At 45.0% G+C, this 25,522-nt stretch overlaps 3 protein-coding genes and 1 pseudogene across 4 annotated transcripts; 1 reads left to right on the top strand and 3 right to left on the bottom strand.

The window, feature by feature from the left end:
* The window catches only part of LOC136455427 (luminal-binding protein 5-like), a 36,075-nt pseudogene extending 30,573 nt beyond the window's left edge, over window positions 1–5,502 (bottom strand).
* Window positions 5,503–17,342: 11,840 nt separating this feature from the next.
* Window positions 17,343–18,690, top strand: LOC136450895 (NAD(P)H-quinone oxidoreductase subunit N, chloroplastic-like). The gene is made up of 4 exons (XM_066451559.1): window positions 17,343–17,897; window positions 18,038–18,154; window positions 18,252–18,337; window positions 18,449–18,690. Exons 1-4 carry the CDS (start codon window positions 17,358–17,360, stop codon window positions 18,516–18,518), a joined length of 813 nt encoding a protein of 270 aa, XP_066307656.1. The 5' UTR covers window positions 17,343–17,357; the 3' UTR covers window positions 18,519–18,690.
* Window positions 18,691–18,800: 110 nt separating this feature from the next.
* LOC136450896 (protein DMP7-like) lies at window positions 18,801–19,567 on the bottom strand. The gene has a single exon (XM_066451560.1). The coding sequence runs from the start codon at window positions 19,463–19,465 to the stop codon at window positions 18,806–18,808; it is 660 nt and encodes a 219-aa protein (XP_066307657.1). The 5' UTR covers window positions 19,466–19,567; the 3' UTR covers window positions 18,801–18,805.
* Window positions 19,568–19,740: 173 nt separating this feature from the next.
* LOC136450894 (probable magnesium transporter NIPA4) lies at window positions 19,741–24,803 on the bottom strand. Of its 2 annotated transcripts, XR_010758473.1 has the most exons (10): window positions 24,241–24,803; window positions 23,254–23,310; window positions 23,075–23,165; window positions 22,838–22,998; window positions 22,611–22,738; window positions 22,368–22,505; window positions 21,608–21,700; window positions 20,924–21,219; window positions 20,280–20,385; window positions 20,157–20,188 (listed from the first exon to the last, which is right to left on the bottom strand). XR_010758473.1 is itself a non-coding variant. In XM_066451558.1 (9 exons), exons 1-9 carry the CDS (start codon window positions 24,410–24,412, stop codon window positions 20,052–20,054), a joined length of 1,083 nt encoding a protein of 360 aa, XP_066307655.1. In that variant the 5' UTR covers window positions 24,413–24,802; the 3' UTR covers window positions 19,741–20,051. The 2 variants fall into 2 exon arrangements, 1 of the variants encoding a protein (XP_066307655.1); XM_066451558.1 differs by lacking the exon at window positions 20,924–21,219 and having other exon boundaries at window positions 19,741–20,188; window positions 24,241–24,802.
* Between the last annotated feature and the right edge of the window lie 719 nt (window positions 24,804–25,522).

Raw genomic sequence — 25,522 nt, 5'->3', positions numbered from 1 at the left:
GTACTACTTACATCAATTGCCAAGGATCATTACCAACTAACGGCCCAAGGACATCACTCAATCAAAAATGCCAACAAAAACCTAAATCACTAAAGGTTACTATTTGCTTTTATGAATTAATTAATTAATTAAGAATTATGAAATAATTCAACTTGTTCCAATTGACCTCAAAAATTTTGTAAATATTCATTACATGATAAGTAAGTGACAAAACAAATTTCATAATTTTTGGACAATTAAATAAGCCTAGAAAAATCATGGAAATCCATTTATTAATAAATTGAGCAATTTTTATCACATTCAAAAAGTACTGAAAAACAACATTTCATGTTTTTCCTAAATAATACACATCATAGAGAGGTCACACAAAAAATTTCATAATTTTTGGAGCTCTAAGTAAATCTATACAAAAATAACGAAAACATACACTATTCATTCAAATCTGAAAATAGAAAAATCCATTTTGAAATCACTGAGTCACTGACACCTTGACCCCACCTGTCATCCCCTTCCTCCCGCGCTAACCATGGCAACGACGGCGCTGACCGGCAATTTCTCGCCGACGGCGAGGCCAACGGTGACGACCAAGGTACCAAAACACTACCCTCGACTAGGCGCATCGATCTAGGGCACAAGCTGTACTAGCTACGGACTGGATCGAGCACTACGCCGGCCATGGTGGACACGGTGGCATGGTAGCGCTACGCCGGTGATGTGAAACCAGTAGAGCTTAAACAAAGGATCCAGGAAGCACTAGTAGCTCACCCTGAACATGTTGAAGCAAGGAACGAGGTCGGAGAAGCAACGGAGAGGCGTGATGACGACCATGGTGATCACAGCGGAGCAAAGATCGTCGGTGATGGAGAACCGGTGACTGCAGTGATCAAAATGAGTAAACAACAACAGATTAAGTACTACAGCATCGAGATGAAGCTGTAGGTACACTGATCACAGGCAATGGCTCACCAGAGGGCTCTGGCCACGACGACACGCCCACGACGGTGAAGTTGCCGGCCACGAGGAAGAAAGACGTGGACAGCGGATTCTTGGCAATTTTAGGTGACCAATGCTAGCTGGCTAGATTCACAAGGAAAAGACGGAATTGGGATGGCCTTTACCGAGATGGCAATGGCACTGGGGAGACAATGTGAGCTCGCCGGAGCGATGACAACAGCGGCGGCGGTGAAAACAGAGGAAGAAGAAAAACGACGACGACGGCGTCTCGGTACTTATAGCACGGCTCAGAAGCTCAAGGAAGCCACGACGGAGCTATTTTTGTGCCAGCACGATGCCAAGGACGGCCATGATGTGCCTGGAACACCGAAGAAGGTCGCCGGCCATGTAGCTTAGACGGTGAACACTGTTCACAGTATTTATAAGATTGCTATTCACCAAAATTCACAAATTACTCTCAAATTTTCATAACAACTCAAAAATCTCCAAAAACAAAAGTTGTTCAAAATCAAAAGTTCTACAACTTTGCTTTTATAACTACCCCCAAATTCGGTCTAGATTTTGAAATGAACTTTTGAATTTAAATAGGGGAAATTTAACAAATTACGCCTTTTTGAATTACTCAAAATTTTTCATAACAACTTTGAAAACTCCAAAAACAAACTTTGTATAACTTGACAAGCTCTACACTTTTGCTTTTGGACTCAACCCCAAAATATGCTTAGATTTTGAAATGAGTTTTCAGGGTATGATTTAAATGCTGAAAATCAGGGTTTTCTCAAAAATTAAAGAAAATCCAAGCAAACTTTGAACTCGAGTCAAACAACACAATTCAACACATACCACATAAATATAAACTTGTTTTAGTGTATGCATCTCAAAGTTTTCACCAAATGTCAAATGCTTTGCAGTGCGTATGATGACATGTCAGGTTTTAGTATTTAAACACCCGAGGTGTTACAAGTATGCTGCATACTATGCGGATCAGGGTGTGGTACAACACCACACCATGCCATACTCACCATAGAAGAATGGCATGGTGGAGCGGCGAAACCTTACGGTGGTCGGCATGGCTCGATCCATGATGAAGGCCAAAGGCATGTCGGCAAGGTTCTAGGGTGAGACGATGACCATGGCGGTGTTCATCCTCAACTACGCGCCCACCAAGGCTCTAAAGGGCAAGACGCCGTTCGAAGCTTGGTATGGACATAAGCCAAGCATGTCCTTCCTCTAGACATTTGGCTGCATTGGCCATGTGAGGGAAATAAAGCCGGTCCTCACCAAGCTGGAGGACAGGAGCACACCGATGGTGCTCCTGGGCTACGTGGAAGGTACCAAGGCATTATGGCTCTACGACCCACGCGGCGACAAGGTGCTTGTCTCGCACAACATCATGTTCGACAAGAAGGTAGCTTGGGACTAGGACAGTCCGAACACGAAAGAAGCTGGCGGCTTCACCTGCACCTTTGTCGTCGAGCACTTGGTCATCCACAGTGGTGGAGATGCTAGAGAGGAGGTGTAGACCACTCCAGCAACATAGTTGAGCACTCCTAGAGCGGTGTCGAGCACTTCGAGAGGGGTGTTAAGCACTCCAGGAGTGGTGCCAAGTGGTCCTATAGTGGTGTCAACCACTCTAGGATGGGTGCCGAACACTCCCATAGCAGAACCGAGGGGTCTTGCAGTGGTATCAACCACTCCAAGACTAGGGTTGAGCACTCCTATAGTGGCGCTGAGAACTATAGCTAGGGTGCCGAGTACTCCAGGTGCTGTGTCGAGCACTCTGGTGGAACAGGGAACTCCATCGACGCCGATCGAGTTTGCCTCACCTTCAAGCGACATCACTGAGTTCGTGGATGCCTTCCATGATGGTGAGGAGGTGCGGTTCCGTAGGTTGGATGACATCATCAGCAACACAGGGCCCTTAGGCCTAGCGGGTTGGCTGCTCAATGACCCAGAGCTTCTTCTAATCAGTGCAGAGGAACCACCCATGTTCATGCTGGCCGATCATGATGCAAATTGGCGATGTTCAATGCTGGAGGAGATGAAGACGATCAAGGAAAATGAGACTTGGGATCTCATCAATCCAACTCCAGGATGCCATCTGATTGGCCTAAAGTGGGTGTACAAGGTCAAGCGGGACGAGCACGATGCTATTGTCAAGCATAAGGCATGCCTCATCGCCCGAGGCTTTGTCCAGCACGAGGGCATCAACTTTGAGGAAGTCTTTGCGCCGGTAGCGCGCATGGAGTCTGTCTGACTATTTCTCACTTTGGCAGCAGCAAAGGACTGGCATGTCCATCACCTGGATGTAAAATTGGCCTTCCTCTATGGTGAACTGGCATAGATGGTCTTCGTCATATAACCTCCAGGTTTTGCCATCAAGGGAGCAGAGCACAAGGTGCTCCGACTACGCAAGGTGCTCTACGGGCTATGACAGACCCCACGAGCATGGAACGCCAAGCTTGATGCCACGCTGGGTGAGCTTGGGTTCATGAGGTGCACAACCGAGCACGCGCTCTACACATCATGATGGGGGAAGGCGGAGCTCGTCCTCGACATGTATGTGGATGACTTGATCATCATCGGCGCGCATGTGGAGGACATCGATAGCTTTAAGCGTGAGATGGTGGCTTGTTTTTTAATGAGCTATCTTAGCATGCTCTCCTACTACCTTGGCATTGAGGTGAGATAGGGGAAGGAGGATCTCATGCTCAGTCAGAGCGCGTATGCCTCAAAGCTATTAGAGCAAAGCGGCATGGCTGAGTGCAAGCCATGTGTGACTCCGATGGAGGAGCGACTGAAGCTGACAAAGGCTAGTACCACAGCGAAGGTAGATGCAACACTCTACTGGAGCATCGTCGATGGTCTATGCTACCTAGTCCACATGAGGCTAGACATTGCGTTCACCGTGGGCTACGTTAGTCACTTCATGGAGGATCCCAGAGAGGATGACTGGGCTACGGTGAAGCGACTACTGCGCTACATCAAGGGGATGATGGATCAGGATATTGTCTTTCCCAAGACCAGCAAAAGTAGGCTATAGCTCACTGTGTTCAGTGATGCAGACATGGTAGGGGACATCGACAGACAGTGGAGCACCTCTGGCGTGCTCATTTTCCTTGGGTCGGCTCCAATCTCATGGCTGTTGCTAAAACAGAAGGTGGTGGCACTATCCACATATGAGGTAGAGTACATGGTGGCAGCCATAGCGGTGTGCCAAGCTATGTGGCTACGCTAGCTGCTAGGCAAGCTGACCGGTGAAGAAGCCACCCACCAGCACTGATGGTGGACAACCAGCCTACCATCGCCCTCACGAAGAATCTGGATCTCCACGACTGGAGCAAGCACATCAACATCAAGTTCCACTTCCTCAGGGACTGTATCGATGGAGGGCATATCGTCATCGAGTTCGTCGAAATTGGTTGGTAACTCACGGACGTTCTCACCAAGCTGCTCGGCCGTCTTTGACTCATGGAGCTAAAGAAGTTGATCGTCATGGACAGGGTTCAAGGGTTAGCAGCAGGATTAAGGGAAGAATTGTTAAGTAATCTGCTGCTCCCCTTGTGTGAACGCATGGTAGGGACAGGTAGTGCCAAAAAGGGCTCCCTATTGTTGCACTATAGCAGCTGCAGGGGCAGGCGCCGAATGGCTCACCTACCGCACTATAGCCACAGTAGAGATAAGTGCCAAAGTTAGTCATGCTGTCACATCTAGTCACTGTAGCAGTATGATAGCTTGACATGTCTATACTAGGATTAGATGGATAGAGTTATATATATAGTTTGCCATTGTAACTCAGTAAAGAGAGCAAGTTCAGTTTTGCCATCTCCTCTGTAGATTTCTACCCAACGCTGGTGCTTGTGTTGTGTGTGTGCTCTATTCTCCCTTCCTTCTTCTACCTCTAGCCATAGTGTGTGGTCGCCAACCATAGTGTCATGGTCGGCATCACTAGTGTCTGCTCGACAACACTAGTGAGTGGTCGGATAACTCCGTGCCGGAGATCTAGGGGCTAATAGGCCCTTCTCATCGATGCCGTAGGCGATGGCTTCCGCGGTGGGCTCATTGATTATGAGGAGCATGTTGAGCCCAGCGATAAGGCCAGTGTCCTTGGTGGCCTGGCGCTGTGCATAGTCAAAGTAGGCCGGGACAGTGACGATGGCATCCATGACCTTCTAGCCGAGGTAGGCCTCGGCCGTCTCCTTCATCTTAGTGAGCACCATGGCGCTGACCTCCTTGGGGCTACACTCACGCATGTCGTCTTCCCTCACCTGGACCTACATGCGTGGCTTCCAGTTCCACTCGATGACCTCGTAGGACAACAGCTTCATGTCCCGCTACAGCACGGCATCGTTGAACTAGCGCCCGATAAGCCGCTTGGCGTCATAGATGGTGCTCACTGGGTTGGCCGCCTCCTGGTTCTTGGCGGCCTCGCCAATGAGGCGCTCGCCGCTGTTAGTGAAGGCAACCCATGAGGGCGTGATCCGGTTGCCCTAGTTGTTGGCGATGATCTCAACGTGGCCATTTCGATAGATGCCGACGCATGAGTAGGTGGTGCCTAATGGAGATGGGGATCCCGATCTTCCATTAGGTAGAGATAACTATCGTTGTGGTGGAGAATGACACACCGATCCGGCTTCAGATCGAAAGATGGAACCCTACAATCTTAGCACCACAGCTCCTCTGGTTATCAACCAAGTCATGGACCAGGTTGACCTTGCCAAGAAGGCTAATCCTTGCCTACGTAACGAAGAACAAAAGCAAGAACAAGAACACAACCAAATTGCAGATGAAAGATTATCTCATGAAGTTGGGGTCTCACAAACCGATGAACAGTGAAACTGTTCTTGATAGAATAATCTAAGCAAAACCCAAAAACCTAATGACGGTGGTGGCGTATGATTATAAAGGTCTTAGGGTCGTCGCCTACCATGGACGCGTCCCCTAATGGGCCCAAACACGATACACGGTCCAACGGACCAAAAGAAGGTGTCGCAGCACCCTGGCAGATTCTGGATGCAGAATTGTTTTGATGATTCCCGCTGATTCCGAAGTGGTTTTGATGTGAAACCACTTGTATTGGCTTCCTTATCAAATTATCTTTCCATCCATATGTGGATCATCGAAAATGGAGTCTAGATGCGTCCTGAGTGATCAGTTTAAGGCAGACTAGTCCTAGAGGCCGAGGCAGACTCAAATTCTTGTGGGACTGGGCCTCCGACTTGTGTTGGACGTCCTTGCTGGTCATCATCACCTCCACTACTTCCTCTAAGTCCTTCATGACCCTCTCCAATGTTCCTAAGCAAGATAACATCATTAGGTAGTAGTCTATTCTCAAAAGTATGAAAAGTATCGCTTAAGAACGAGCTCACCTCTAAATTGAGTTGTCGCTTTCGAGCCCAGGTCATTGGACCTTACATGACGGTTGGAGGATCAGTGGGTACCTCTAAAGAAGTGATGTCCTCATCATCCTCCCCCTCTTGAATTGGAGTCGTCCTCGACTCAAGCTCATCTTCTTCTCCCAAATAAGGTTTCAAATCTGTAATGTTAAAGGTGGGACTAACCCCAAACTCGGGTGGCAATTCAAGTTTGTAGGCATTATCATTTATTTTCTTAATGATCTTATAAGGACCAGCTGCTCTTGGCATTAATTTAGACTTATGCAGCTCAGGAAATCTATCTTTTCTCAAATGTAACCAAACCAAATCACCCGGTTCAAGTTTAATCTCTTTTCTACCTTTACTACCAGCAATTCTATACTTTTCATTCATTCTTTCAATATTTGCTTTAGTTGTTTCATGCAACTTACAAATAAAATCAGCATGCTCTCTAGCATCACTATGTATTCTCTCAGTGGTAGGTAAAGGCAAAAGATCAATAGGAGCACGGGGGTTAAAACCATACACTACCTGAAAAGGACTTACCTTGGTGGTGGAATATTCCGCCCTGTTATATGCAAACTCCACATACGGCAAACACTCTTCCCATATCTTCAAATTGCGCTTCAAAATGGCTCTCAACATGGTGGACAATGTTTGATTCACAACCTCAGTTTGCCCATCAGTTTGGGGATGACATGTTGTAGAAAATAGCAGCTTGGTCCCCAATTTATTCCACAATGTGCGCCAAAAATGACTCAAGAATTTTACATCGTGATCTGAAACAATAGTAGAAGGCATACCATGCAAGTGAATGATTTCTTAAAAGAAAAGGTCAGCAATATGAACAGCATCGTCGCTCTTATGACAAGGAATAAAATGTGCCATCTTAGAAAAACGATCAACCACCACAAAAATACTATCCCTCCCTCTCTTAGTCCTTGACAATCCCAACACAAAATCCATAGATATATCTACCCAAGGAGTAGAAGGAACAGGAAGAGGCATATACAAACCATATGGGTTCAATCGCGACTTAGCTTTTTGACATGTGGCACACCGAGCCACATACCGCTCTACATCTCACCTCATCCTTGGCCAAAAGAAGTGTGTGGATAGCACCTCCTCCGTCTTCTTGGCACTAAAATATCCCATCAATCCACCTCCATGTGCCTCCTGCAACAACAAAAGACAAACGGAACCAACTAGAATGCATAGGTGGTTAGCTCTAAACAAAAACCCATCATTGATCATAAACTTATTCCATGCACGTCCCTCTCTACAATTAAGCAACACATCCTTAAAATTAGGATCAAGCGCATATTGTTCTTTAATGGATTGAAGACCAAAAATCCAGCAATCAAGTTGGGACAGCAATGTATATCTTCTAGACAAAGTATCAGCAATCATATTATCCTTTCCTTTCTTGTGTTTGATAATATAAGGAAAAGATTCAATAAATTCAACCCATTTAGCATGCCTACGGTTCAGATTATTTTGAGAGTGAAGATACTTAAGCGATTCATGATCAGAATGAATAACAAATTCTTTAGGCCATAAATAATGATGCCATGTCTCTAAAGAACGAACAAGTGCATACATTTCTTTATCATACGTGGAATAATTAAGAATAGGACCATACAATTTTTCACTAAAGTAAGCAACAGGTTTGCTATCTTACATCAAAACACCACCAATGCCAACTCCACTAGCATCACATTCTAGCTTAAAAGTCTTACCAAAATTTGGAAGTTGCAGCAATGGTGCATGTGTGAGCTTGTCCTTCAAAGTGTCAAAGGACTCCTCTTGTGCCTCTCCTCAATGAAACACCACCCCTTTCTTCGTCAACTCATGCAATGGGGCAGCAATGGTGCTGAAATCTTTGACGAAGCGGCGGTAGAATCCTACAAGACCAAGAAAACTCCTCACCTGTGTGATGGTTTGGGGAACCGGCTAGCCCTTAATGGCTTCAATTTTCATCTCGTCCACCTCAATTCCCTGTGGAGTTACAACATAGCCAAGAAAAGAAACTCGATCCATGCAAAAGATGCACTTCTTAAGGTTGCCAAATAGACGTGCATCACATAAAGCATTAAAAACAGCATGTAAGTGATCCTTATGTTCATTAAAAGACTTGATGTAAATCAATATATCATCAAAGTAAACTACCACAAAATGTCTAATAAAAGCTCTTAAAACCTCATTCATTAAGCACATGAAAGTGCTAGGTGCATTTGTCAAACCAAAAGGCATTACTAACCACTCATACAACCCAAATTTGGTTTTAAACGCGGTTTTCCATTCATCTCCAAGTTTCATTCTAATTTGGTGGTAGCCACTTTGCAAGTCAATCTTAATGAAAATTATAGAACCACATAACTCATCAAGCATGTCGTCTAGCCTAGGAATAGGATGACGATACCGAATAGTAATATTATTGATGGCTCTACAATCAACACACATACGCCAACTTCCATCTTTCTTAGGAACCAAAAGTATAGGAACGGCACAAGGACTAAGGCTTTCACGTACATACCCGCGGTCCAAAAGGTCTTAGACTTGTCGCTGAATTTCCTTAGTCTCCTCAGGATTGGTTCGATAAGCAGCACGGTTGGGCAAGGTTGCTCCTAGAATCAAATCGATTTGATGCTCTATCCCTCTCATAGGTGGCAGCCCCGGGGTATCTCAGCAAGAAAAATGTCCTCATACTCCTACAAAAGGTTAGTGACAGCAGGAGGTACCGAGCTAACAATATCATCAAGCAAAAACATAGCTTGTTTGCATACCAAAGCATAGCAAATATCATCATCAGAAATTTTAGCAAAGTCACATTTTGTTGCAAGCATAACACCACCCTTCAATTTAATTCCCTCAGCCTTAGAAATAGATGTAGACTTATCCTTTTAGGTGGGAAAATAGAATTAGGAACTTGCTGATTTTCAGATTGAATATGATTGAAACTAGCAGCGCGTTCTCTATCAGCTTATACAATTTGAGCAGGGGTCAAAGGTACCAAAGTAATTTTCTTTCCTTTATGCACAAAAGTGTATTTATTACTTCTACCATGGTGTGTAGCATCATTATCATGTTCCCAAGGATGACCCAATAAGAGAGAACAAGCTTGCATAGGTACCACATCACAATCAACAGAATCAGCATAAGAACCAATAGAAAATGAAACTCTGTAAGTTTGTGTTACCTTTGCTTTACCAGAATTATTTAGCCACTGAATATGGTATGGATGTGGGTGTGGGCATGTGGTCAAGCCAAGCTTCTTGACCAAATCAGAGCTCACCAAATTGTTGTAGCTACCTCCATCAATAATGACACGTGCTCGACGGTCGCTGATGACGAAGAAAATCTAGAACAAGTTATAGCATTGTAGCTTCTTAGGTTGCTGGACTTGTGAGCTGAGCACCCGCTATACAATGATGCTCCTATAGGACATCGTGGCCTCGTCACCAAGGACTTCGCCATCCTCCTCATCTGCATCTTGGTCTTCTTCATCCTCAATGTCAGAGGTGCTGATGTAACCATCTTCTGTAGCAATATATGCTCGCTGACTTGGGCAGTCCTTCTGCATATGACCAATGCCATAGCAACGGTGGCACTGAATACCCGAAGTGCATCCCATCGATGCAATGGATGAGGAACTCTTGGTAGGCATCTGCAAAGAATTTTTACCTAAATCTGAAGGTCGTGCGGGAGGTGCCTTAGGTGTAGTGAAAACTCTAGAGGCTGCTGGTCGCTTGCTCGCTGGTGGAGGCGTCCGAAAAGTGGTTGGCTTGGTCAGCCCCAAAGATGGTGCCGAGCATGGCGTGTATGTGCCGGTGCTGACCTTGCTCTTGCCCTGCTGTTCACGCCCCTGCAATTTCTTTTCTGCAAGCATAGCAAACTGAAACAACTGGTTGACAGTGTTAAATTCTTTATAATCAATAATGTCCTGAATCTCACGCCTCAAACCCGAATAAAAATGACAAATGTCATCTTTATTTCCCTCCACAACACTATAGCACATCAATCCCTTTTGGAGCTCACTATAGTAATCCTGTACAGATTTATCTCCTTGTTCTAAACGCATCAATCTCTTACGTAAGTCTCTATGATAAAAAGGAGGAACAAAACGATCACGCATAGCTACCTTAAGTTCTTCCAACATACCAGGTAAAGCATTCTATGCAGCTAGCTCATTCCACCAAATAATGGTAAAATCCTTAAACTCACTAGTAGCTTGTCTAACTCTATGCTGCTCAGGTACAAGGTGGGCACTAAACTTTTATTCTACCATCATCTCCCAATCAAGATATCCCTCAGCATTATAATGACCCGAAAAAGATGGTATTGTGAACTTAATTTTAGCATAAGGATCATCGGGCACACGGTGATTATTACCTTGATGGTGGTGGTGGTGGACACCACCCATACTTGTCGTGTTGCAGTGAAAACGTTATTATAATCTCTCTTGTCGGAAAGCTGCTCGACCTATGTTCCTATTGGCATCATACACCATGTCTTGACCATCGGTGTTGCTGCCGGAGACGTCATTGTTGCCCGCCACAAATGTTTCCAACTCAGTAACCTTGTCGGTTAGCATGGAAATTCGCTTGTCCAATCTCTCCATGCTATTGCCAATGTTGAGTTCAATGAGTGCGTTAGTGACGGCCTTCCTGATGGCCTCATTCATTCTTTTTTGGGTATCCTCTACAATAGCTTGTAGTTGCTCTTGACTGACACACTCATTGAAACCCTTAGAATTGTTATCTCTAATCTGTTCACCTCCTACCATTGAAAACACAAAAATAGGAACAAACAGGTGAAAGTTATCCCTACCAAATGACTACGTGGTTGCAGTGGTGTTACTTTTCACAGCAAGTGGAAGCATCTTATCAAGCTCTTACAAAGTTCTTACCAACACAAGCATTGGGTGGTACAACCGGCGGCTGATTCATGATACCTGTGAAGCAGTGGTACCGAGATTGCAAGGCCCTTTGTCTGTACTGATCTGAAGAGTTTGTGGAGCTTGAAAGGCACACAAAGAGTAATATGTATATCTGGCACACAAGTCAGTAACAGAAAGTAATGCTGAATTATAGTCTAAAGTACTTGTTCTCGTTGCTAGTCTAAAATGCTCCAAGTACCAGGTGTGTAACAAACATGCAAGTATGGTGGATAGCAAGGTGACAGGTGTGTGAAAAACAAGTATAGTGGATGAAAACAGCAACACAAATAAGGAACCAGACAGCACACGCTAACACAACTCACTTTGGTCTTCTCTATGTGCTCCTCTAGATATTGTTTCTCTTTTGCCCTTCTTTTTTTCTATTTTTGGGGCTGTCGTTTTTTTTGAAATTTTGACTTTTTTATTTTATTTTTTGATATTTTTCCTTTACTTAGGAGCACAAAAGAAGTAACTACAAAAAATATGAGCTCAAACAAGTGTAAGACGTGGCCTACGGAATTTTCAGAAAACTTGCTCAAAATCGACAAAATCCTTGTGACCACGAAAAGAGGATCTTGTGACCACTTTTTGACCAATCTAAAAATTTCGAACCCCAGCAAAGCTAGGGATGGGCGGATCCAAAAAATTTTTCTAATCGATTTTGATATATGAAACGTCGAAATCGGAGTCCGTATGTAAAAACTAGACCAGTTTTAAGAATTGCTCTGAATTAGAGGACAAAACGGGAACAATGTTCGCAAAATTGGTCACAATAGCAAAGATTTGATGGAAACGATGGGGTAAAACACACGAACTGGACTCTAACATGACCTAACTAGCAACCAGACCTCGAATAGGACACAAACTCAATACGACAGACTCTGAAACCGAAATATACAAAGGCTATGGCGCGTAATGTTCTAGGACAGGAAAAACGAGTATGGCACTGGACTATGGGACGAATGCGAAACACTCAAACTGGGGAATAAATATAAACCTGACGGTATACCTTAGCTCTGATACCACTTAATGGAGACGGGGATCCCGATCTTCCGTCAGGTAGAGGTAACTATTGTTGTGGCGGAGAATGACACACCGATCCAGCTTCAGATCGAAAGATCGAACCCTGCAATCTTAGCACCATAGCTCCTCTAGTTATCAACCAAGTCACGGACTAGGTTGACCTCGCCAAGAAGGCTAATCCTTGCCTGCGCAATGAAGAACACAAGCAAGAACAAGAAAGAACATAACCAAATTGCAGATAAAAGATTATCTCACGAAGTTGGGGTCTCACAAACCGATGAACGGTGAAACTGTTCTTGATAGAATAATCTAAGTAAAACCCAAAAACCTAATGATGGTGGTGGCGTATGATTATAAAGGTCTTAGGGTCATCGCCTACCCTGGACGTGCCTCCTAATGGGCCCAAACACGATACACGGTTCAACGGACCAAAAGAAGGTGTCGCAGCACCCTAGCAGATTCTAGACGTAGACTTGTTTCAACGATTCCCGTTGATTCCGAAGAGGTTTTGACGTGAAACCACTTGGATTGGCTTCCTTATCAAATTATCTTTCCATCCCTATGTGGATCGTTGAAAACGGAGTCTGGATGCGTCCTGGCTGACCAGTTTAAGGCAGACTGGTCCTGGAGGCCGAGGCAGACTCGAATTCTTGTGGGACTAGACCTCCGACTTGTGTTGGACGTCCTTAATGGTCATCATCACCTCCACTACTTCCTCTAAGTCCTTCATGACCCTCTCCAATGTTCCTAAGCAAGATAACATCATTAGGTAGTAGTCTATTCTCAAAAATATGAAAAGTATCGCTTAAGAACGAGCTCACCTCTAAATTGAGTTGTCGCTTTCGAGCCTGGGTCATTGGACCTTACATGACGGTTGGAGGAGCAGTGGATACCTCTAAAGAAGTGATGTCCTCATCAATGCCTAGGTCAATGCCGATCGCGGTGCCATCGGCTCCATCACCGGCCGCCGCTGCATAGGACAGGGCCACAAGAAGCAGCCAGTGACCAACAACGCAAACAACTTCCACCCTCCTCGAGCCATCTAGTTGCCCTAGCTATTGTCGTGTTGCGATGTTGGTAACACACGAAACGAGACGAGGATGCGATGATTGGGTACACGTCGCGCCAGTATATAAAGCCACCCGGGGCGAGCCTTGATTTGGCAACTCTGAATCGGAGGCGACGTGCGTTGTCCAACGCCTGCTGGACACGTCGGCCGCCTGATATGAGCCGTTTGTTTTTCTGATCGGGCGATCAGGAGATGGCTATGACGTGTTAAAAGGGGAAAAATACGTATGGACCATCCTAATGCGATCCTGTATGGATTGTGCTGCTAACGTGTGGGTCTGCTTGCAAAATCACACGTCCCATGGGCCACATGTCATGCACAATGTCCGCACCGTGTTACGTACGGATAGTCCACACCTGATTTGTTTCCGTTAAAAGGCGTGGTAGTGTATGCATGCTCGTGGCCTCGTGGTGCAGTATGATGAATTGGATACCGAGCGTGCTCGACTTGCAATGTTGTGTCAGGACCGGTTTCAAACAAACAGAACACGGTTACCGAGTTGTAGGCCTCTTTGATACTACTGAGTTGTATGCATAAACTTATGGTTGAACTTGCTCTTTGAAATTCCTAACGTTTGGTTTTTCTTGTAGATGTAGATGCTAAATCAATTTATAGAGCACAGCTAATTATGATGTACTCCTTCTATTCCAAAATAAGTGTCGTTCTCACTTTCTAGGGAATCAACCACTTTTAATTTTGATTAAATATATACAAGAAAATATTAATACTTATAGTACATAATTAGTATCATTAAATGGATCGTTGAATCTATTTTCGTAATAAACTTATTTGAAGATAGAAATATTGTTAACATTTTTTATAAACCTAGTCAAACTTAAGAAAGTTTAACCAGCACGAATACATTTGTTTTGATATGGAAGGCGTAAGTTACTTTTGATGCATGACGATCATATAATATTAAAAAATTCCACAAACGACGTAAAAATGAAATCAAGTCTAAGTCTGATTATATATTATATGATTGAGAAGACAAATGCTATCAAAAAAAGAAGGGAAAATGTTTCCATAGCATTCAAAAAATACCACTGAACGAGTTCGCCTTTTTTAAAATACCATTGAAAGACGAAAATATCAACCAAAAGTAGCATTCAGTCAAAACTTATTCACCGAAAACATATTTTAGGGATATAATTGGATATGAAATTACGTCTATACCCTTGGGCTCACTAACCTATCGGGCCACTCCACTTCACTAGAGGAGAGAGAGAGAGATAATAGAGCCAAACCGACAAACACGTAGTTGGATAAAGCTATCCTCACCCAATGTAAAAAATTCTATGCAGCAGCGCTGCATAGCGCCTTGCGTGTGACACCGCATCATCATGCGAGATGCCCCCCCCCCCCCCCACTTCACTCCACCTGTCATTGTGCATCGCGCTGGCTCTCTATCAATGCAAGAACAAGAGGATGGGGTTTTGTGATTAGGGATGAATGTGGGGATGTGCTTGCATTCAAGCCAAGAAATATCATATATGCAAGTTATGCATTGCAAACTGAAGCAATGTCTTGGCCTCTGACTCTTTAGTGTTTTTGAGCCAAGCCCCTGAATTTGTAATAGACCTTGTATCCAGTGATTTGCCTCATCGCGCTAGTTAACGAAATCGAGCATTCCGATAAAAAGAGTTAGATCAAGCTTTGCCCTCCCTATTGACAGACTCGTCTTTGAAGGTGAATTGGCCCCACCATTCGAGCACCACCACTGTCCAATGGAGTGGCGGAGTCAAGCGAAGAAGCGAATCGATGGAGGTGGCATCCAGGGATGAGGACCTACAATCGTTGGTCTAGAACTGGTTAGGGGTTGGCAATGGGGTGGGGGCAGGGCCGGCTGCTGGATCCACGTACCGGCACCCAAAACCAGAGAATAAAACTCGAACCCACCCTAAGCCCTGTTTCAGGGAGAGATCCCCCGCCCCCAACCCGTTGGGTCCCCGAAATCCAAGAACTTTACAACCTAGGAACATCACAAGCACAGTAGCACATGCACAACACAACACATAACAAGGAAGTAGGCAACAACAACAAGAATAATTTATCATAGTGCACAAGCACAACACAACAAACATCATAAAACATAGTGCCATCTAGTGATACTCCACATAGTCCGAAACAAGTGAACAACTACAGTACAGGTTCTTAATTTAAATAAATAATCCACACAGTCTAAAACTCCATATTACAACAATGCACATGACACGTTCAATCCTTGAAACAAATAACAGTAGCCATTTAAACATGAACATTACTATAAATAAGAGTTCTTGAAGGCAACTTGAGTCTTGAGGCCTTCATCTTCATTTGATGAGTTCATCATTCTTCAATAACTGTGGAACCTACTTGAATATTGAATGAATCATCAATTCAGAAGTGGAATATGGAATGAATAATAGCAATACCATTTCTTCATCTTTTTCATGAAGACAAATCATAAAAGCACCAACAAAAGTCGATTGAGATCCTGCATTGGCAAATCATTTATAAACTAGTGCTTTAACTTATAAGAAACTAGAAGGATGCATGTATAAATTAAACCTACATGTTCTTACATCCATTCACACCAAAATTAGACAAGGCAATGAAAGAATTCAATGAAAAACTAACAGAATTACATCAAATTGTAAGACGATGGGATGGCAAAATAAATAACAATATATGAATGCCCTCTGTATTTCTTATATATTGAAATTAAATTGTGCTTAGTGGAAATTATAAGACGATGGATGGCAAAACAAATAACAATATATGAATGCCCTCTATGTTTCTTATATATTGAAATTAAATTGTGATTAGTGGAAATGGTGCGAACAATAAAAGAATCAAATAAAAAAACTAACATAATTAGATCAAATTATAAGACGATAGAATGACCAAACAAATAGCAATATATGAATGCCCTCTATATTTCACATATATTAAAATTAAATTGCTTTAGTGGAGATGGTGTGAACAGCTTGTATTAAGAGATTGAAAATTAGTAGATGACATGGCTATTAATGGGAGGTGATGTGGATAGGTAGTGAGAAATGATGTGAATATCTTGCATGTTGAGATAAACTTATAGTGGGGTTTAGCTTTATAAGAGATATAGATGTGAACATATTGACTTTCAATTAGAGTACTAGACAATAGATCATTTACATACCATGTTGGCGCAAGACCAAGCTTGCATACACATAAGTGCTTCTACCATTGATGGTGCAAGCCTACTACGATATGGACTAATTATTCTCCCACTGGTACTAAAAGCTAATTCGGATGCTACTATTGTCACAGGAAGAGAAGCTACGCCTCGATGATCAAGCGCTCCATGTGATCTATGAAGCTCTTAATCCCAAGGTCTTCAAGTCTATCAAAAACTTGGAGATGGTACATAAAGTGTGGAAGAGGCTAGAAGATGCATATGAAGGCATTTGACGGTCAAAAAGGCTAAGCTATATGTCTTTAAAGATAAATTTGCCAAGTTCAAGATGCTAGAAGATGAGAGCGTGCCCAAGATGTCCATAAGCTCAATATCATTGTAAATGAGCTAAGGAACTTGGGGCACAAGGTGTATGTTGAGGACTTCTCGCATTGATTCTTTAGGTGTCTACCTCCTCGGTTTTGATACATTGGTTACAATTATTGTGAGAGGTGGATTGAAGGAAGTCACCATTATCCAAGTAATAGGTGATGTGGTCACTCAAGACACGTACCGTGAGGAAAGGGTGGAGGTGGAAAGGGAAAATGAGAAGAAGAGAAAGAGTGTGGCATTCAATGCCACTACATCATCCAAAGGCAAGAGCAAGAAAAAGAAAGAATAAGTGATTTTCCGAGAGCATAATTTTTTCATCTAGACTTCAATTGGACGTGTTATATATGTTTTTTTTTTACCATTTCAGCATGAGGAATAAAATGGTAAAGTCTATTCTTTATTCTAACAACTTTGTAAAATGGACAATTTTGATTGTGGATCAAAATTTCTAAACTAGCCTAATTGGCCATGTACTTTGCTCCTTCAGTCTTGGCCGATTCGGCTGACAGACCAACGGGCGGCCTCGATTGCAGACTTATCCGCGACCCCTCCCCACTTCCCCACTTCACCGCAAGCCATCTTCCCGCCACAGGCTCAAAAGCAAGCGACTCCCACTCCCATCCACCCACACGCACGGCCGCAGGCAGCAGGATGTGGTCGGCGGCGGCGGCGGCGGCGCGCGCGGTGTCCGTGTCCGTGTCCCCGGTCCCGGCGCCCTCGCTCCTCAGCGGCCGGCGCGGCGGGCCGCGGGGCGCCAGGGGGGCGGTGTCCGTGCGCAGCTCGTTGTTGGACTTCGTGGGCGGGGACCTGGTGCGGCCGGACCTGGGAAAGTGGCTGGACGACGTGGAGAAGCACAAGGCGCTGGCCATCTACCCGCCGCACGAGGGCGGCTACGAGGGCCGCTACCTCAACCGCCTCCGCTACCAGGGCTACTACTTCCTCGACCTCTCCGCGCGGGGGCTCGGCGATCCGGAGACCACGCTCACCAAGGTCCACCCCGTCTGCCCGGTACGTACGCACGTCTCTTTTTTTTTTTTTTTTTTTTTGTTCTTGCTGTTGTTGTTCCGTGGCCATTGGTCGGCGGCGGCGCCAACGGGGAGCGGCTGTTCTAAGAACTGACTTGATCGGAGTGGTGCCCGTGACTGCAGCCTAGCCTCGGCAGGCAGCCGGTGGCGCGGTGGTACTTCCCGCCGGAGGTTGACTACAGGCTCAGCCTGCTGCACCCGGACGCCAAAGGCCTCGTCGTCTGGATCATGGAAGCCAAGGTGCGGTGTCTGCTTACACGCACCTCCATCGATCGGGATTTTTTTACTGAGTGCTCTGTTCTTGAACCTCTTCTTCTGGCCTCTGATATATATGCAGGTTCTGTCCAAGGCTGAGCTGCAGTTCCTTGCCATGCTCCCAGACATCCGCCCCAAAGTCAGGGTGATCGCAGAAGTCGGCAACTGGTACATGCGTTTCTTCTATCTCCAATTCTCCATGTTCAATTTCCCACCATACGGGAGCAATTGTCAGTTGTGGCTAAACCATTATTACATGATCCTGTTGGACGCGTGCAGGAGAAGTTTTGTTTGGAAGCCACTGAAGCAAATTGCAGGCCTTGAGCCGAACCCGGACGCGGAAGAATGATCAAGCAACATGTCTGGGGCAACCACAGCTACACTCAAATTGCTTCTGGGACATCTCTCCCTGCCATTCTTGCAGATTTGCACTGAATGAGAGAGGCAATAAATAAAGATGTGCATACATTTTGGCACAAATTTCAGAAGAGAACCATTGCAAACATGTAAAAATTTCCATACATGTGAATTCATTCAAGTACAAATCACGGTCGCACGCAACGCGTTCAGACTTCAGGTAATTAGACAGACGGCGCACACTTTTCCGGCACGCCGGCCGGCCGGCCTGCTAAGTTTTCAGCGGCGCAGGTACACGAGATCGGTGCGGAGCAGGAAAGGGTAGCCGATGCCTCTCCTCCTGGACGGGAACAGCACGAAGAGGAGGCTCACCACGAAGCCGATCACGAGCGGCACGGTGTTGACGACCTTCCGGGGCACGCTGGGGTAGTAGCACATGACCACGTCGTGGTGCGAGGCGGTGAACGTCACGAACGCCACCAACGCCAGCGTCGTGTGGAACAGGTCCGACCACCGCAGCCTGTACCGCTCCGGCTCCCTCGGCCCCTTCCTCCGGTGGCCGCCGCAGAACGTGCGGATGCCCGTGGGTGTGGCGACGCCGTACCGGAGGCGGCCCGAGGCGGAGCGGAAGCTGTCGGTGAGCGTGAAGAAGACGCAGGACGCGGCGCAGAGGACCACGAAGGCCGCGGTCAGGATGCGGTTCAGCCGGGTGCACTTGCCGTCGTCGGTGAGGAGAGGGGCGAAGATGGCGAAGGCGAGGATCGTGGCGGTCGGGAGGAGCACGTTCAGGCGCGCCGTGCCGCCGAGGACCAGGTTGAGGAGCACGATGAAGCTCCAGCTATCGTCGTCCTCGTCATCCTCGTCTTCGACGCGTGGTGCATCTGCGACATCGTTGCTGGCTTGGTCGATGAGGACCTTGCATTCTTCCTTCTCCGCCATTGATGTTGAGGTGAAGAGTGCGCGAGGAGGGTTGGGACGACACGAGCTCAGGCAAGCTCAATTAATAGAGCGCGCTAAACTGAGCCACAGCTGAAAAGAATCCACCTTCCGGTACTCTTGACGAGTTGAGTTGGACACGAAAGAAAATGAATTGCTTCAGCATGAGTAGGGAGGCAAGTGCCTTCCCCTCGCACAGAAGCAACGAACATAAGATGAATGAATTGCAAAAAAACGCAGATCAGCAACCAGAACACCACAAGTGGATGGGAGGCAAGTTTCTTCAAGGAGCCTTCTTCAGATTCTTTCCCTGTCTTCTAATTTTCTTTCCAAAGAATACAACAGTTTGTATCGCTGCGAACGGGTCTTGTATACCACCGTAGTGTGTATCAAAAACTGAATCTAAGCCCATTCTGGGCATTTCGAGATGTATAACAGAGGTTCCCCAATACTCTACACCGGTGTCTCAAAAAATTACATGGGGAGTGACGCCTTTACCTTTTGGAATACTAAAATACAATCTACAAAGGTGTGTATCAAATGAAAGAATGGCTGAGCAAGTGAGCATGGCCACAAAGGCCACCAAGTATTATAGCGTTGATCGAAATGATTCCGTTGCCCTTGGTGATCTGAGTGGGATGCCTTCAGCAGCAGATCTAAGAGGAATTCCTTCAGCAGCATCGTCCGCATGTTTAGGAATCCGGACAGGTAGAGTTGGTGGGAGACCTGTGATACCAGAGTGAAACATTACCTCAGTGTGTGTGTGTGTTTTTGGCACATATAAAACAAACCAAAAGTGGAGAGCATTATATCATACCATCAACCATGTCTTTTGTCTTGTGGAGAAGAAACGTCCCTGAAAGAATAGTAACAAAACCACACATCTCTGTTACAATTTGAGTTGGATTCTGACGATCCCAGTCCTGCATGCAAGTAGTTTAGTTGTCAATAATAATGTTGAAAATTTTCATTAACCACACCACCAACTATGACAACTGTACAGAGGGAATACTGACAACCATGCCCGAAGCCCTGAACTGGATAAGTACATGACTAAAACAATTCATGGAACATTGTCTGTCAACAGCCAAACTGGCCAACAACAAAACTCATGTTACATGGTCATTTATGGGAGCAACAAGCTTAAATATCTGTCACAAACTAATGGATCTCGTAACCAATCTGTGAAGACCATGTTAATTTGAGTAGTACACTAGCACACGGTATCTGAGGGCATGTATTCATCCATCGGCTGATACACCCTTATCTCTCTATTTCTCCAACAGCCACCATAAACCCCCGTCATCCTCTGTTGTGACCTCTTCATCAATCAACTACCACTAACATCGCATTTCCATCAACCATCCTTCTTTCAGCCATCATGCAGCAAATATAAATAAAAAAAAAGTCCTACCTATGGCAAACTGAAATCAAGCATATAGATTATCAGAATTCCAGCACCTTTTCTTTTCGGTGTGCAGTGCACACAAGTCCCTTCCCAGCAAATAACACAGTTACAAGTTCTAGCAACCATCTGGCCTAGGCCCGTCACTTGAATCAGGTAAGGTAGATTAGTCCTAGGAGAGGTTTCGTTGTGCTTCTTTCTTATCTGTTTCTGGGTATCAGACTTCTGTATTTCCATTGTGATAATGGAAATGAGGTGCACGCTCGCTTAAAAAAAGTTGTAGCAGGGTCATGTTGAAGCAAGCAGAAGCGTTTCAACATGATCTGCAGTATTACAGATAAGTGGAAAGACACTGGATTGAGGGCCCAGCATATGATGTGAATATTGAAGGACTTGAGAAATTAATGAGAAACAACCATAGTGTTTAAACATCAACTCCTAACTTCTACCTGTCCCTACAGGGCCCATTTATACCTTGTAATATTTCTATCTTTACATGAAGATTATACTTGAAAAATGTTGGGCATAAAATTTGATAGGTTGAGTAAACGGATAAGTTTGAATAGGATAATCTAATTTTGCCAATAGAAGCTGCAGGAAACAGCTACTAGAAGTTGCTTCCCTTTATACTTTTAATCTAAACAAGCACATTCCATTCCATGTCAAACAACTTGCACATAGAAAAGCAGGGCAATAATGTAGTGCACTGAAATGCTGCCAAAAAGAGGGAAAAACGTTACCTTGAACATTATCACGCTAGCCAAAATGGTTAGTGACGTGAACATTGTATAATATATCGGTGATACAACTGCTGTGTTGAAAGTATCAAGAGCCTACAAAAAAACTAAACTTAGTTGGTTTACTGAAAAGTACCACACCAGAATTCTGTAAAAGTATGCCTTCAAAAAAAGAATTCTGTAAAAGTAGGATCAGGTGTTGAGATATATTAATCCTAATAGCATGCTAATGTCTATTATGGCATATTATAGCAAGTAATAATAGTACATGCTCTGCAGGTAATAAACAATGGGTATTGCATGGATGTACTATAATACCTAACTAAGCACAATATAAAATGTGAAAACATCTGGTAGTACAGCCTCAAATTTTGCAGCTAAGATAACTCAACAAAGAGAAAACAATTACAATAGCAGGAGATGAGCAAGGTACCCAAGTATCAAATTACTCAAGGGGGCCAAGTATGCTAAATTCACAATATGCATTGTATAACATATTAACATAGGAGTTTGTTTCACGTCAACAGTTGATTATGACTCATGTAAGTATGTAACAAGCAAAACACAGGATACTCAATCACTAGCCCTCAAATTCAACTGGAGCACTCAATAAGCATAGATATACCCTGCATCCCTGCCAGCACAGTGCCACTTCCAAGCAAAACATGAAAAAAGATGTGGCACAAAAGTAATTGCTGTAGTCAATGCTCACTATATATGCACCATCGAATTGTCCATTAATAAAATGAAAAATCACTATTACCTTGTTCAGATAGTTCATCTGCGTTACTATACATGCAATAACAACAATGGTGAACAACCATGTTTGTGGATAAATTAGCTGGTTCATTCCAGAAAAGGTCAGTTTCAAGGCTATTCCGAGAGCTTTCACACTCATGACCTGCCAACACCAGCATATTTTGAAGGGAAAGAGAATTAGAGCATAATCACTCAAACAAATACATAATGAGAGAACTAGTGCCAAGTGAGTGTGTAAAACACATACCGACAGAGATCCTACAAGGGAACAAACACCAATATAGACCATGATGTGCGTCTGACCATATTGTGGAATAAAGTAGTATATGAGGACAAACGTTGCAGCAAGAACGATGGCAGCATAAGAAAGAAAGGCTGCAAGACCAAAATTTATAGCATTAGCTCTTACTGAGATAATATACCAAAGTGGAGTAACTAATATTTGATAACAAATTGGGTAGGAAAGGAGGGTACCTGGTTCAGTGGCAAGATCCCACACCTCTGCTACAGATTCAATTGCGCGCTCCTGAGGGGCATGAAGTACAATAGTTGTTGAACCCACAACACAAAGAACACACCCAAGTATACCAAATATATGCAGCTTTTCCTTCAACATAATGTCTGCTAGGGCAGCACTGTGAGAGAAGCATGTTAGAAAAATGACGTTTGGATAACAAGCAGCATCAAGGCAGTATGAATTGTATTTCTTACCTAATTATGATGCTAAGTGCACCAAGTGGTGTGACCAAGATAGCAGGAGCAAAAGCATATGCTGCAAAGTTAGCCACTTCTCCAACAATCACTGGAAAATAGCACTAAGAATTGTCAATACTATTACATTATTCCGCACTAGCACAACAGAAGACCTACTCGCATGAGAGGTGACCTACTTGTAATCATTCCTGCCCACCATAATGGTTCGTACAAGTAAGAGTAACCACCAACACCTGCAATTAACCACCAATGTAAGTCAATGACTGAGAACAGAATATCTGCCGGTAAATCTCAGAGCTGAACATCCCTAAAATGGAGTGACCAAAACCCAACTCTTCAAAAGCACTGCATGTCGAACATGCATGGCCATATTTTCCAGTCAACAGTAACCTCATAAAAGTCATGCCAACAAATAATCCCTTTTTCACCTTGTACAAACCACACCTCCCTTCTACAGTCCAGCCTACACGAATTGGAGTGCATCTAGAATTTATGTACTCAGTGGATAAGCAACAGTCACTAAACAAACTTCTGTTGAACTAACAAATGCATGGCATAAGAAATGGGAAAAAAATTCTATGCGACGCCAGTCGCATAGAACCTCTGTGCGACACCACCTAATCGCGTGATACGACACCTTTCAAAAATCTAACTGCTCGGCTTGATCACGTGGCACCGCTGATCGCCTTGCCTGTAGGTGGGACCTGCGTGCAACAAGCAGAGGTTGTCGCACGAAGGTTCTATGCGACGGTGCGGCATAGAACTTTTTTCCAGAAAAATGAGCAAAAGACAATCCATAATATGACACCATGAATATAACCGCCAAACAAGTCACAGCTACTTGTAAATGACCTACCTCGAATCAGGTCAACTCCCTAGCCAACACAATTTATTACAATATCTGAACTAACTTCAGGTATACACTGTCTAATTGTCGCTCTAACACAGATCCGAAGCAAGCATCCGGCATTCAACGCTGAACGGGAAAGGGGATTCCACGCCCAATCGAAAACCGAGCCTCGAGGCCGGCCCTCTGCGCGCGCACGTAGCACCTCGAAGATCAAAGCGAAAACGCAGCAGCAGACAGCCCAGCCACCACGATCTACGGAGCAACGCAATGTCTGGATCGATGGGAATGGAAGGGGCGAGACACCGCAAGTCACCTGCGCGGACGCCGGACGCACCGGCCTTCTTAAGCCCCTTCTTCTTGACGATGAAGCTGGCCCCGATGAAGAAGCTGGAGGAGAGCGCGAGCACCAGCCCCTTGATGTTGTCCGCGGACATCCCCTCCACCCAGCTCCCGCCAGCCGCTGAGGTGGACGTCTCCGTTGCCATCTCCGCCGCCCGACCACACCAGGCCCCAGATGCCCTACCCTCCCGCCGGGCAGCGCGCAGCCCCTAGATCGCGCGACGGCGGCGGCGGCGCATGCGAGATCCGGGCGCGGCGTGAGGTCCGGTAGGCGGTCGCTCAACTAACCCGGTAGCAGCGGGGTCGGTCAGTCGGTCAGCAAAGGCGGGTCCCGCATTCGGCGGTGGCAGGGATTGTGTGGGCGGAGAACGGGAGGAGAGATCGAGCCTCGAGCCGGGGGAGGAGGCGGGGGCCGACGTCGGCCGTGACGCCGGCGAGGCGGAGGAGGCGAAGAGAGATGGAATGAGACTGGTGCCCCGTGCCCCGAGTCCACGCCACGCGCATATTTCGGTGTGGAACTCTGGGTGGGTGGGTGGGCTAGCTAGCCAGTTGCAGTTGGCTGTTGGCTCCCCGAGACCCCGACTCGAGGCTTGCTTGGCATCGAGGCAACGAGCCGAAGCGTCGGTGAATTCGCTCGCCTGGTAAACGGCACTTAAAAATTTCACGTGCGCCGCGAGTGCAGGACCAGGTAGCTCAGTTCCCGTGTTTGGGCCTGCGTATTTCTTGGGCCGGTCGGTGTCAGGCGGTTGGGCAAAATTCTAGGGCAGCCGCGGTTTAAGGCTGGGCCAAATATATGCTCTTTTCTATATTCTGCCGTGTCATGGGCTGTAAAAACGCTAGCCTATCTACCAAACTAGCTCTCTCAATTGTCCACGTGCTTTAGAGCATCTTCAAGAGTACCAAAAAAATTCTTTCCAAAACCATTGAGTTTTCCAAGTGGCCAAAAAATATTGAGAGCACCAAAGAAAGCTTTCTCCAACAGTTTCTAAAAAATCAATCCTAAAGATAGAAAGTAATTTAACATTTTTTTAATCTTGCTAAAAATCATGGATTGGGAGATTGTTTTAGAAACTCTTGGAGATGCTCTTACATATACTCCTGGTTTTAAATTGTTTTGGAAAATCATGGATTGGGAGATAGTTTTCTGATCAATTGTAATTTATCTATAATAAAAAACTGAATCTAATGTCTAAATAAAATCTGATCAATCTTCATCTTAATTCCAATTCTTCTAAATTCTAATCTAAATCAATCTG

This window comes from Miscanthus floridulus, chromosome 5 (genome assembly GCF_019320115.1).
Source record: "Miscanthus floridulus cultivar M001 chromosome 5, ASM1932011v1, whole genome shotgun sequence".
NCBI lineage: Eukaryota > Viridiplantae > Streptophyta > Magnoliopsida > Poales > Poaceae > Miscanthus > Miscanthus floridulus.
Note: the sequence above shows the minus strand (reverse complement) of the source record. Positions and strands in the feature narration are given on the sequence as shown.